The sequence below is a fragment of the Coloeus monedula genome (genome assembly GCF_965178545.1).
Source record: "Coloeus monedula genome assembly, chromosome: 8".
In the NCBI taxonomy this organism is placed as follows: Eukaryota; Metazoa; Chordata; class Aves; order Passeriformes; family Corvidae; genus Coloeus; species Coloeus monedula.
The window spans coordinates 38210687-38224135 of NC_138788.1; the positions used below are offsets into that span (position 1 = coordinate 38210687).

General features: G+C 48.5%; 1 protein-coding gene across 18 annotated transcripts in view; it reads left to right on the top strand.

The window, feature by feature from the left end:
* Positions 1-11543, top strand: part of JAKMIP3 (Janus kinase and microtubule interacting protein 3) — a gene marked incomplete at both ends in the record, with an annotated part of 28206 nt that extends 16663 nt beyond the window's left edge. For 4 of the 18 annotated variants that reach the window (XM_082285625.1, XM_082285627.1, XM_082285616.1 and 1 more), the window contains 12 exons: positions 1061-1189; positions 2986-3069; positions 3735-3797; positions 4186-4284; positions 4583-4681; positions 4771-4830; positions 6409-6474; positions 6882-6950; positions 7043-7120; positions 9990-10193; positions 10520-10585; positions 11493-11543. In XM_082285625.1, coding sequence (XP_082141751.1) covers positions 1061-1189; positions 2986-3069; positions 3735-3797; positions 4186-4284; positions 4583-4681; positions 4771-4830; positions 6409-6474; positions 6882-6950; positions 7043-7120; positions 9990-10193; positions 10520-10585; positions 11493-11543 — 1068 coding nt within the window. Of the gene's footprint in view, positions 1-1060; positions 1190-2985; positions 3070-3734; positions 3798-4185; positions 4285-4582; positions 4682-4770; positions 4831-6408; positions 6499-6854; positions 6951-7042; positions 7121-9989; positions 10194-10519; positions 10586-11492 lie in introns of all 18 variants that reach the window. The other 14 variants (XM_082285626.1, XM_082285628.1, XM_082285617.1 and 11 more) reach the window with 10 other exon arrangements.
* Positions 11544-13449: the final 1906 nt, after the last annotated feature.

Sequence of the window (13449 nt, forward strand, 5' to 3'; positions counted from 1 at the left end):
CAGATTTTGGCACGTGTAGTTTGGGCCAGGCCGAGCTCGGCACAGAGCAGTAAGGTCTGTGTTTGTATAAGGAGAAGGGAACATTCCCCTGAAGCTCTGGGCTCCAGGGAAAGGCTGGTTCCTGGCTGGGGCTGTTCGGAGGCTGTGAGAGCAGAGCACACAAATGTAATACAAATTAAAGCGCTTATTCCGTGTATTTGCCAGGGCTTCCCTACAAATGCATTCCCCAGTGTGTGTCAGATCACTGGACCATTACACAGCTTTGGGCTTAACAAGAATCTTGTAATAAACAAAAATTGCCACTGATGATGTACAGCCTTTTCATGGTGTGCTGGCTGCAGGTGTGTAATTAGATCTGCTAAAAGGGAACCTGCAGAATTCCATCATGAAAGATACATGATGGTTACCAGGTGTGTGCTGCACTGCAGGAAATCTGAATGTGTTTGTGTATGTATGAGCCTGTTTATTTTTCATTCCTATATTGACATTCTTTCCCCTGTTCAGCTCGTGGGAAGTTGATGCATGCACCCATCAATGTAATTCCATTTCATGTTGAGTGAAATATTCCGGCCAGCCTGACATGAAAGCATTCCATACTGGATATTGTAAGGAGGGTGAAGAAGATGAAGGGCTCCTTTCATGTTGCTGTCACTACTTCTACAACTATTAACTCTGGAGTCGTGTTTTAATAATTGAGTGAGGCTGTCAGGCTTGGCTTCCTTTCCAAATTGAAAACCTTTTGTTGTTAAAGAAAGCTGCATTTTCACCTTTAACGTGATGATTTTCCCTGTTATGGTAAGAAAGGGTGGTGCAGTCATTAGTGTGTTATATGAAGTAAGCTTTTGTCTTTCCAAGCCAGGGATTATCTTTTTATTTCTATACTGCATTTCCTCGAGGTAAGTGTGTGCAAGAGATGTGTAGAGGACGGAGGGGAAGCAGCTTCAGGGCACTTAATAAAGATTTTTAGTACTGTGCTTCCAAATTGCATTACAAAAGTGGTATTTTGGCACTTTTAAGAGAAAACAAACCTAATCCCTTCTTTTTTTTTTTTTGCTTGCAGGGCATGGCCAAGGAGGAGACGGAGCTGCGTTTTCGGCAGCTGACGATGGAGTACCAGGCCCTGCAGCGTGCCTACGCCCTGCTGCAGGAGCAGGTCGGGGGCACCTTGGATGCAGAACGAGAAGTTAAGGTCCACATGGCTTATATTACATGGAAATAAGGGGTTGGAATTGTGAGGGTGGGTGGGGGATCCAAGTGTGCTTGCTCAGGTTGTTCTCCAGCTCACCTGGGGCTGGGCCAGGCGGCTCCGGGCGCTCCGGCTCCCGCCAGCCTCTCTGGGAAGGGTTTGCTGAGAATCCTGCACTGCTGCAGCTGGGTCTTTTCACCTCTGATCAGTTTAAGGGAAATCCAGGGAGAATTTTTAATGGGAAATCCTTGAAATTAAGCTCTTTTTCTGTACAGAACTAGTTCAGATAGCCTTAAATATATAATGCATGGTCTTTAATTCCTTCTGGGCTCTGAGAGATTACATGATTTCTCATAAAATGTTTAGAAGGCTTATAGCTGACATTTTTCTGTTAATTAAATTGCAAAGTGCCCTGTGCTGTTCTGTCTGCTCGTCTGCCTCACACAGTCCCTGTGGCTCTGGACAGCTGGCCTGAAGTGTTGCTTTTGTTATGAGTTTGTTGTGTGTTACAAGGAGTACAGAGGAATTGTTCCCTGGGAGGGTGGGCAGGCCCTGGCACAGGGTGCCCAGAGAAGCTGTGGCTGCCTCTGGATCCCTGGAAGTGTCCATGGAAGGCTGGATGGGGCTTGGAGCAGCCTGGGACAGTGGGAGGTGTCCCTGCCATGGCAGGAGCGGCACTGGATGGGCTTTGAGGTGCCTTCCAATTCAAACCATTCCATGACTCTCTGAAGGGCTGGCAGGATGTGTCATGCCCAGCCTGCAAGGGTGAGTGCAGTCAGGAAAGGGACACACTTCCTGTTTAACAGGAGAAATGTGCCTGCAGAGGTTTAATTTGTTCCCACATCTGTTCTGTGAAGATGTTATCCAGGAACACTTAGAGTGGGTCAGGGCGTAATGCATGAAAACTGACATTCCCAAAAGTGTTCCCAGAATGAACATCTACTCTGAAACATTAGGGATTGCACTTGGAAAGAAAATCACAGTGAGCCAAGGCATGCCCAGCTGTAAAAGTGACCTGATTTTAGTTTTTCCATAGTAACCCAAAGGAGGCAGCAGTGTAGGTCATGCAAACAAGATCACTTTCCATGTAAATAACAGGATAAATAGCAGAGAAATGGTTCAAGGAAGGAAAATGGTCTATGAAAGTATGTAACAAATAAAACAGCTAACAGTAATTATATTTATTCTCCAGAAAACACATGTAGGAATGTGGTGTCTATTTAAATAAGCAGGAAGCGACAAATGTAGTAAAAAAATGACCCATGGGTATGAAATAGATATGGCACTAAATCACTAAATCATAGATAAGGTTCTTAGTCATAGATAAGGCACTAGAGGCACAAAGATCAATGAAATTTGCCAGTTTGTCATGTGGGGTCTGTTCTGAGTTTTTAATATGCCCCGAATTTAAGGAACCAGGTGTGCCCAGAATTGTGCCATAATAATTTTCATTTGTTTTCCTAGAGAAAGGGAGGCTCTGGCTGCAGCCTGCCATGACCAGCTGTGAGGAGCCAGCCCTGCTTTGCCATTTTGTTAATCTTGACTTAAATCTCAAAATCATTAATCCTGTCTCCCAGACTTGATTTGATTACATTTGATTATTTGATACTCTGTGCTCAGCTGCAAATTTCTTCTGCCAAAATAATTTGTTAAAAACATTTGGTGTTTTAAATATTTTCTGTATCTGCATTAGCTTTGGTCTTTTGGAGAAAGTTTGATTTATTTCTGTTTTTCATTTATTTTTGAATTGTTATTTATGGGGTTTTTGGTTTGTTTCCTTTCTCCCTCATATCCCACAGACACGTGAGCAGCTCCAAGCAGAAATACACCGATCCCAGGCTCAGATAGAAGACCTGGAGAAGGCTCTGGCTGAGCAGGGACAGGTAATGCTGACTCCAGCCCCTTCCCCACCTCTCTGCTGGGGAACCAGAAATGTTCCCAGGCTGGTCACAGCTTGTGTAGCACTTCTGAAGACAAAAAAAAAAACCCCAACATCCAAACAAAGCAAAAAAAAAAACAAAAAAACACCAAAACAAAAAGAAAAAAGTAAACAGAAAATGGTTTTGAGAACTATAAAATAATATTTAATCATTTCATCATTGCCTTCCCAGTTTAACCTTTTATTGTTGCTCTTGCTGATAAACAATGTTCTGGGATTTCTGGGTTTTATATATTCCTCAGACTAAGAGATTAGCTTCCAAACAAAGTTTAGTTTGCCTGATCTGCAGAAATATGTAATTTGTATTTAGCAAAATAGAAATTTGATAGTAAACACATAGTTGGAATATCCCTTTTAATGCAAACCAGATTTTACCTGAAAGAGTTTTTTAATCACTGGAATGTTTTTATTCCATTTATATACTACAGAGCTGTTAAAATTATATGGGCAAGTTTAGCTTAGGAAGCTATTTTAGGAAGTAATGGACTTAAAATTTCACATGTAACATTATTCTGTCTGTGTGTATGTGAGATTCAGTGAAATACTTGCTGCTGTGCTGGTGCTAAACGTTGCAGCTTCACCTACAGTGTTGTTCATTTCCTTCCCAAGGACATGAAGTGGATTGAGGAGAAGCAGGCGTTGTACAGAAGAAATCAGGAACTGGTGGAAAAGGTGTTCAGCTTTTCTATTTGTATTATTCAAGTAATATTTGTATTTGAGGGATGCAGAAGGTTCAATATTCTGATCTGTATTGCACAGCCCTGCTGGAAAGAATTCATTTTTAATACAAGATCTGTATAAACCTGCGGGAAAAGTGGGGTTCTGGCATTCCCTGTTGCCCCATGTGTGTCCTGCTGCAAGGTTGCACGAGGACAGTGGCCCTGGGGGTCAGCCCTGTGTCCCCCCACAGGTCAGGGTGGGCTTGGACCCTCAGCGCTGCCCCTGCCCCAGGGTGGTGGGCTCAGCCCTGGAGCTCCTCTCCCAGCACAGCCCCCATGCCCTGGCTCGGGAACGCTGCTGCCCGCAGTGCTAAGGACGTGTTGCTTTGTGCACTTGGCAGATAAAACAGATGGAAGCCGAGGAGGCTCGTCTCAAACACGATGTCCAGGACGTGAAGGACCAAAACGAGCTGCTGGAGTTCAGGATCTTGGAGCTGGAGGTGAGCACGTGTGGCACCCCCAGTCCTGCCCGGGCTGTGCAGGCTGGGCACAGCGGGTTTGGGAACGGGGCTGCTGGAGAGGGGCACTCTGCAGGGAGGGAGGCCAAAGGGCTCTGTGCAGAGTCCTGGTAAAAGAGGAAAACCCCAAACACCCACGGGCCACCACCAGTGATGTTGATAGGCTGTTGTGGAAGGAGGGTGGAGTGGGGTGAGCTTTAAGGGCCCTTCCAGCGCAAAGCATTCTGCATTCTGGTGTGACACCCCAGAGTGGGTAACCAAGGATCTGTTGTCCTTTCAGGAGAGGGAGAGACGGTCCCCTGCCATCAACTTCCACCACGGCCCCTTCACAGAGGGGAAGAGCCCTCTGCAGGTGTACTGCGAGGCAGAAGGTGTAACAGTAAGGGATTCTCCTTTCCTATCCTCCTCTCCCTGAGCAAAACCAGATGCTCTGTGCTGACTCCTGCTTCTCCATTTCTCTCTTGTCAGGACATAGTGGTAGCAGAGCTGATGAAAAAGCTGGACATTTTAGGGGATAACGCCGTAAGTGTATGTTCCTTTAATAAATTGTGCATGCTTTGGGGAATACCTGTCCTCATGTGAAGTGAGCAAAGCTGCCTGGTTTGGTGCTGCACAGCCTGTCCTGCCTCTGGTTTGGGCTACGAGCGAAGCATTTTCTGGCTTTTTAAGGTTTTGCTACCACCTGAAGAGTGAAACACAGGGGCTCGGTGTCACCATATTGCTTCTCAGATTTCTGTTAGTTGGTGAATAATGTTGGTGTTTGGTGTTTTCTGGCCACTGCTCACACACGGTTTCTTCATTTGCTTGCTCTGCATTTGCTTTGCTTTTGCATTTCAGCAGCTGTGTGCTTTGAGTTGGTCTAATAACCCATAAGCCCTTGATAGTAACCAGGATATTAAACAAGAAGTTAAAACAGCAGAGTGAAAAGGAGAAGCAAATAATAAGAAACTTGAAAGGGCTTCTCCTTCAGCAGGTGGCAGTGAGTAATTGCACATCCAGTTAAGTACATGGAAGGCACATACATCCCTGTGTGTCTTTTCCTGGGCTCTCCTCTATCAGCAGAGCCCCAGGGCTGTGAGGGGCCCAGGAGAGCAGAGCCCTCAGCCACTCCAGGCTCCTCCTGGGAGACCCCACACAGCACCAGGGCTGCAGAAGGGTCCCCACTGTTCTCACAGCTCTGCACCTGGGCTGCCCCAGCTCTCCCTCTGGACAGGCTGGATACCAGCAAAACACCATCCCCAGGACCAGGGGACAGCCTGGAAGTACCAGAACTATAAATACTTGAGGGTGGGCAGGCCCTGGCACAGGGTGCCCAGAGCAGCTGGGGCTGCCCCTGGATCCCTGGCAGTGCCCAAGGCCAGGCTGGACATTGGGGCTTGGAGCAGCCTGGGACAGTGGGAGGTGTCCCTGCCATGGCAGGGCTGGCACTGGGTGGGCTTTGGGGTCCCTTCCCACCCAGATCATCCCAGGATTCCCTGATTCAGTCCCTCCTGAACAGCACTGCCATTGTCCCAGCAGTGCCCTAAACTGAAGCTCTCCACAGTCCCCTGAGCAGCAGCTTCCCTGACTCTGACTCAGGCTCCCCACAGCAGCGAGGCCCAGCCGAGGGGATTCCCTTCTGCTGCTGTACCTGTGGTCGCACTGAAGCTTGGGATGAAATGCAAAGCCCAGTTCCAGTACTTCGATTTTTTTGAGAAAGCAACAGAAGATGGATGGCATAGCCAACATCTCAAAAATGCTTCCCAAAATAATGACTTGGCTGCACAAAGTGAGGACTGTGCATGGGAGGAACACTGCATCTCTTCTCCCCATGGCTCTTTGTGCTGAGCTTGATCTTGTCCTGTGTAAATGTGTGTTTATTCCCTGTTGGGTAAAAATAGATCCAGTGTCACTTCTTTTTGGTACATACGAGAATTTTGGAAGAATTATGTATGATAAGGATTGGTAATGAATAGTGACAATAGCTTTTACAACCATGTTGCATTACAATATTATTTTTCTCTGCCTTAGTTTATTTTTCCTCAAACATACTTAATTTCAGATATATTTCATACAACAGTGGCCCAAGTAGGGATTTGTTGTAATTGTGCTTTGCTTTTGGTGCAGAACCTGACCAATGAAGAGCAGGTGGTCATCATCCAGGCCAGGACTGTCCTCACGCTGGCTGAAAAGGTAATGACCACAGCATCCCTCCTGGCACCTTTGTGTCTTGAAAGAAAGATCTGACCCCTCTGAGCAGACACTGGTGAGGGAGGTGACAGCTCCACACCAAAGGCCATGGTGCTTTATGTGGGATTAACTGGGCTTTGTCCAGCTAAAGGTAACAAGGCAGCAGTGCAGACGGACAATGCTTCATTTAAAATGTTACTGAACTCGCAGAGCAATGTCAGAAGGGAAGGGCCAGGCTTTGAAATATGGCTTTTTTCCATCTACAGCATATGAAAATAAAAATACAATGGTCTAGTAAATTTTGCTCTGTTACTTAAGTAGTACTTGCTGTGTGCTGACACATCCCCAAGTCCCAGGGGGCTGAGCCCACGGGCTGTGCTCAGGCTGGGCTCTGCTCTCTGTTCCCTCAGTGGCTCCAGCAGATCGAAGTGACCGAGTCTGCGCTGCAGCAGAAGATGCTGGACCTGGAGAACGAGAAGGTACCAGGGAGGAGCTGCCAGGGGAGGGGACAGGGAGGGGACATCGCACTGGGGCCATGGTGGTCACTGACAGCCTCTTCCTTGGTCCCCAGGAGCTGTTCAGCAAGCAAAAGGGCTACCTGGACGATGAGTTGGACTTCAGGAAACAGTCCCTGGACCAGGCTCACAAGGTGAGGGATGTCAATGTTGACTGAGTTGGGACACCTGGATTAACTAACTCACCATGTGCTCTGTCCCCTGTGGAAACTCTGCCTTGGGCAGTGCTGCTCGTGGAGTGCCCTGAGGGCTGCATGGGATGAGAGTTCAGCAAATCCTCTGCACCCTGAGCTAACCACAACTTCCTCGTGAACAGAATTCCTTGGGTTTGGTAGCCCTTGCAGGGTTAGGACCTGAACATTAACTTACTCAACACGAGTTTTAATTCGGCCAGAGTTTCAGTAGAGGACTGATAAGGAAATGAGATTTTCAGTAACTTGTCTTACTTTTAAAAAAATTATATTTTAGCCTAGACATTCCCCTGTATTTTGGATTACAGCTTCTGTAACCAGAGCAGCTGGAGATATTCTGGGATGTGTAAATGTGAAATGAAACTGTTCTTAAGTCAGGTTCATCATTAGCTGATCCTAAGGCATTTCACCCATCTTTTCAGTCTTTAGCCATTTTGTTTCCATCAATGAGAGAAAACTTACATATATATTCACAAAAGGCATAAAGTTTCCTTTCAATTTATCTCATTTTTTCAGTTCTATGTAAACCTAGAGCACAGTTACACTTTCTGAGGAGCAATGAGTATTTATGCCTTGTGCATCCTGTTGTCTACTTGTGTCTCAAACCATTTGGGGGAGCTTTTGCTCCATACATTTTCTGTCCTGTGGGTGATTTTTAAGACTGATTTTGCCAAATGCTGAGCTATATTGGGAACCAAGGCACAGTGGAAACCTTGGAAAGTACACAAGGCTCCTTACCCATGGTCTCAGCCCTGTAATAGCTTACAGTGGAGTTTCCCTGCCCATGGCAGGGGATGGAACAAGATGGTGTTTAAGGCCCAGTCTGGGACTCTGTGATTCCATGATCTTCTGCCCTGAGCTGTCCTGAGAAGCAGTTTGTGCAGCTGAAGGCTGAGTCTGCTCATGGGAAGCAGGGAGTGCAAAGAGTGTGCAGCCCATGCAGAGGGGGCTGTGGGTTATTTCCATTTCCCTGTATTTTCTGAAGGCATCACGCATGTCCCAGGCACAGCTTTGCTCCAGGGCACAAATGCAGCCTGAAAGCAGCAAGGAAGCTTTGTTCTGCCCTGGAATTTGAGTGGAAAAAGCTCTTTCGCTTTATAAAATTTGCTTCACTTCCATGTTTCCTTTGTGCCCCCAGAGATGAGGAGCAGCTAATCATGATCCCCCCTGAAGCAGAGCCAACAAGATTAGCAGCCAGAACCACTAAAGCCATCTGCACGCTCTCTCTGCCCTTGGCTGCTGCAGGGGGTTCTGCTCCAAGGAGCACTTGGCTGACACTGCTGCTGCTCTGGACACCAGGAGGGTCCCCTTGCCCTTCTTCCTGCACAAGTCAATATGTCCAGAGAGGGCTGATGGTTGTGTCCCTGAGGCTTGGGGCCCGGCAGAAATCCAGGTCTCCAATAGCAGCGTTTTGCTGGGACGAGGTTAGCGAGGTGTTGGTGTTGTTTTTTAAAGGAAAAGCAGAATATTCTCCTGAGCTCTGAGGTGTTCTTCCCCACGAAGATGCCACGCTTACCATCAGTTAGTTACCATCAGTACCACAACTCCTGCCATGTGCCACTGTTCTGCTGGGAGCATTCTGCTGTCCTGGCTCTGCAGAGACCCAGTGAGCAAACACCAGCAGCAGCCTCAGCTGGAAAACGTGATTTTGAATTGAGCTGAATCATCACAACAGACCCAGCAGGGATTTAAAAGCCATGTGGATGTGGCACTTGGGGACATGGGTTAGTGGTGGCCTTGGCACTGCTGGGGGACAGTTGCAGTGGGGGACTTTGAGGACTCTTCCAGCCTCACCAGTTCCATTATTCTGTTGCAGTGGGGTTCTCCTGAGGCCATGGAGAGCTTTGCAAGATGCCACCAGCTCTGGAGGGGGTGTGCAGAGGTGCCACCAGCTGCTGCCTTTTCTTCTGCTTTATATCAAAGTTGCTGAAATAGATTTCAGCTCGCTCTTGGCTTGCCTGGGGGAACAGCCTTTATCTTGGATTCCAAGGCAGGAGACACTGTCTGGCAACACCACCTGCCCTAGGAGGGTGCCAGGCTCAGTGACCCCAGGGAAGTGTGGCCAGCCCATTTCCTGCTCATTTCTCCATCTCAGGGAATCCAGAGGGTGCATCCGTCTGCCTGTGGGGCAGGAGCAGAGCCCAGCTACAGGACAGGGTCATTTTCTTGGGCATAGACCCTCTGGGAGCTGACAGCTCTGCCAGAGGAAGTGCTGGGAATGTCTTCCCAATGAGGCATTTTCCACTGGTTGGTACAAAATGCTGCACACACACGGCAGGGAGTCTTTCCTTCTGGCAGGAGCATGGGCTGATGCTGCTGTGTCCTCTGCTGGATAGCAGGGTAGCTGGGAAAGGGGAACTGAGGGACTGAAAACTACATGTAAAAAATACCTGTGACTCACAAAATGAGTCTTTTATGAGCCTGTTTCCTTTTTCCCTTTTCCTAATTACATTTTCCCTTCTCCCCTTCTCCCCTTCTCCCTTTTCCCTTCTCCCTTTCCTCTTCCTTTACTTTTTTTCCTTTCTCTCCCCACGGCCATCTGCCATCCCCAGGAAGGAGAAGCTGACTCCCACATGTTTGAGGGGCAGACTAGGCTGGGCCCCGAGGCTGCCCCAGTTCCATTGCTGCTCAGAGCCCCATAGGATGAAGGCAGCCTGAAGTATTTTCCCTTTGGATGGAGTTTTCTGTGTTTCAGCACACAGCCCCTCCACTGCTCCCATTGCCTTTCAGGGTCAGATGTTCAGTTCCTCACAGACTCCTCACCTGACCAGGGACAAGGTCGAGCTGACAGCTTTATATTGTTTTTGATTAGCAAATTCTGGAATTAGAAGCCATGCTCTATGATGCCCTGCAGCAAGAAGCTGGAGCCAAAATTTCCGAACTTCTTTCAGAAGAGGAGAAGGAGAAGCTGAAGAGCGCCGTGGAGCAATGGAAGCGGCAGGTGATGAGTGAGCTCCGGGAGAGGGACGCCCAAATCCTGCGGGAAAGGATGGAGCTCATTCAGCACGCACAGCAGGTGGGTGCCGGGCAGGGCAGGGCAGGCGGGGCTCGGGGAGGGACGGCCTTGTGAGCACCGGCCTCTCCCGCTGGAGCTGTCCCAGACTGGCTGGGCCTGGGGTAGGCATTGCTTGGCCTTGGATAACCCTGCACACAGGGCATCGTGCTTTTCCTGACTTTGTCACACACGGTGACAATCACAGAGGACTCACCTACAACTTAATACCCAATTTATTTTTGGTGGAAGCACAGCACATACAATTTATGTCCCCCAAAGTAATGCATCTTCTGGGTACATCTGTATTTGGTTGGTTAATAAATATTTTTTTATTTGAAATCTGACAGAGAATTAAAGAGCTAGAAGAAAGAATTGAAGGCCAAAAAAGACAGATAAAAGAGTTAGAGGAAAAGGTAAGGTCATGCAGACGGAACAGCTGCTGTGTGTGCACATGACCATCCTCCATTTCACCTGGGCCGAGGAAACAACCTTAGAGAGAGCTCATGTGTGTAGTGCAGTGAGAAAGGGGGACAGCTCCAGGAAAACAGTTTGCATTTGCAGCAGTCCCTCTGAGGAGGAAAGGTGAACTGGTCCAGCTGAGTCCTTCCTTCCTGTTACCCGCCAGCGCCATCCCACACACGGGGCTCAGCAGGGACGGGGCCCATCGCCCTGGGAAGGGACAGAGCCGAGGGCTCAGCTCCACGGGAGCTCTGGGGAGGGAGCTGGGAGTTTTGCTCCCTCCCTCCCATCTCCAGCCCCTGGACATGCAGCTGCATGGAGCAGCCTTTCCCAGCAGGAATGAGGGGCTCGGCTCTCCTCCCTCACCTGCAGCCGCAGCCACGGTTCGTGTCACTGAGCTGTCTCCAGTCAGCCTAAACTGTTGTGTTTTACCCCAGAACTGCCCTCAGCTGAACACACCCCTTTCCAGTGAGATGGCCATGGTCAGGTACAACAGGGGCTGAGCTGGGCTAGTGCCTGAGACTGAACCCAGACCTCAGCAGGGCTGGGCTTGGGGTGTTTTGAGGTGTCAGGAGAATTCAGCTGATATTTCTCCCCCCACCATTTGCCCTGAGCCCGTGGCTGTGCCTGGCTGGGCTCAGAGGGGCAGGGACTGTCACCAGTCCAAGGGACACAGGAACTCTCATGAGCCAAGTTGAGCCCCAAGCACTTGGACTTTACTTCACACTCCATATTTCTTCTCACCTGAGAGTTTTGTTGCACTCTGTCTGTAACCACAGCCTATTTCTCAGCTAAACACACTGTAAACTCTTAATCTCTTTCTTCTCTTCCATTTTTTCCTCTCTTCCCTCCCCTTTTCAGTTTTTATTTTTGTTTTTATTTTTCTCTTTAGCTTTCATTCTTTGGTCATAGTCCTTCAGGCCACATGCACAAGGTAAGCCCTCGGGTCTCCTCTGGTCTCCCTTCTCATAAAGCATCAGAGCCTTCCTCTTGCTGTATCAGCAGGATTGGAGGGTCTCTTGGGCATCCCAGAGAACCCAAAAATGGAAATCTCCAAATCCTTTAAAAAACCAGGAAACCTGGGCACCAGCAGGCAAAAACTTGTCAAACAGAATTTCCTTCTTTGGAGGGAAGGACAAGGAAAAACTAAGCAGGCTTAAAAGCAAGGAAACGTCTAGCAAGCCAGGGAAAACAGCCAGTCCAGGGTTATTCCTCTGACTACATCAGGGGTTGCTTCAGCTGATCCTTGCTGGAAGTCCATGGAAACCCTCAGCCCCTCTCCCTGAGTAGCCAGAGAGCCTGTCCTGCCTCCAGGACAGCAACCAGCTGGGTTTGGGGGAACATGGCAGTTATTAGGGTGTGTTCCTCCAGGCTTTGTGCCATAGGGCCCCAGGTACTCCTTAAATCCCCCTTTTTCCCATGTAAATAGGGGATAAATTGCCCAATTTCTGTGTGTGCTGCCAGAAATGACCACGGCATGGATGGCATGGAGAGAAACACTCCCCACTAACCAACATAAATGGAATATGTCACAAATCCTTTTTTATCAGTTGTGCAGTTCAGCAGATAATTATGAGCAGGACCTCACAGAAGTTTCGTGACTGTTATTTTTGCCCAGGTGGGCTTTTCTCTGAGTGCTGTTTTTCTGTCTTGTTTCAGCCTCCTGAGGACGTTCCAGCTGCCCCTGCTGTTCTTCCCAGGAGCTCAGCCCTGCTTCCCGAGACCAACACAGAGACTTTGCCCTTTCCACCCCCCCAGATCTGTCTCGTTCTTTGCTCCTGGCGATGGGAGGTGCAGTCTGTGGGACCCTTTCCTTGGGGCTGAACCAGGCTGTGTGGGAGTCCCTGCACCACTGAGATCCCCGAGGGAGCGTTGGGAAAGGACAGAACTAAGCCGACAAAGGAAGCCAAAAACTCTGCTCCTCCCTGTCCTACAGCCACAGGCTCCTCCCGGGGTGCTGGCCCTGCTGCTGGACAAGCCCCGGGCTCTGCGACAGGAGCACCATAACTAATTCAGATACACTGAATTTATCTTGGTTCCCTGCTAAGCAGGTGGCAAATTGCTTCTGTGTAGAAGTGCCCATGTCCTCTTTGTATGCCACACATTAATGTTTGTTATCCATGGTTCTTTAAAAATCTGTCTTGAAAGAAGATTTTAAGAAGAGTTCCAGAGGAGTGGCTCACGAAAAGATGAATATGAATGAAAATGAAGTGGTTTGTTCCAAGGTATTTCTTGATTACACTGGGTATGTCCCATGCTTTGTCAAATATCCCATGAGCCCAGTTTTAGGAAAAAACATAAAGCTACATTCAGGAAATCAAGCTGTCTTTTTTTTTTTTTTTTTTTTTTTGTGTTGTCAGTAAACCATGATGAGAAAAACAATGCAATAATTTATAATTGGCTGTCCCTGAACAATGACAAAAGGCTTAACACTGTCCCAGCAAGAAGTTCAACCTGGGAAAGAGTGAACTAAACCAGATTATCTCTGATTCTCATGCACTGGGCTGGGAGAGCAGCAAGATGGAATAGAAGATGTCACCTGGAAAATATCCTCACCTTGGGGAAAGGGAGCACAAGTCCCACAGAGCCTGAGTCCGGGAGGCTGGCACAGGAACCGGGAAGGAAAAAGAATCCTCTAGAAAAACAGGTGAAGAGGGGAAAATCCAGAAGAAATTCCAGAGTGTGATTTATCACGTGGGATCCACGGCCGAGCACAGAAAGGCAGGGCTGTGGGGTGAGGCCAGGAGCGAGGCCAGGAGCGAGGCCAGGAGCAAGGCCAGGAGCAAGGCCAGGAGTGAGGCCAGGAGCGAGGCCAGGA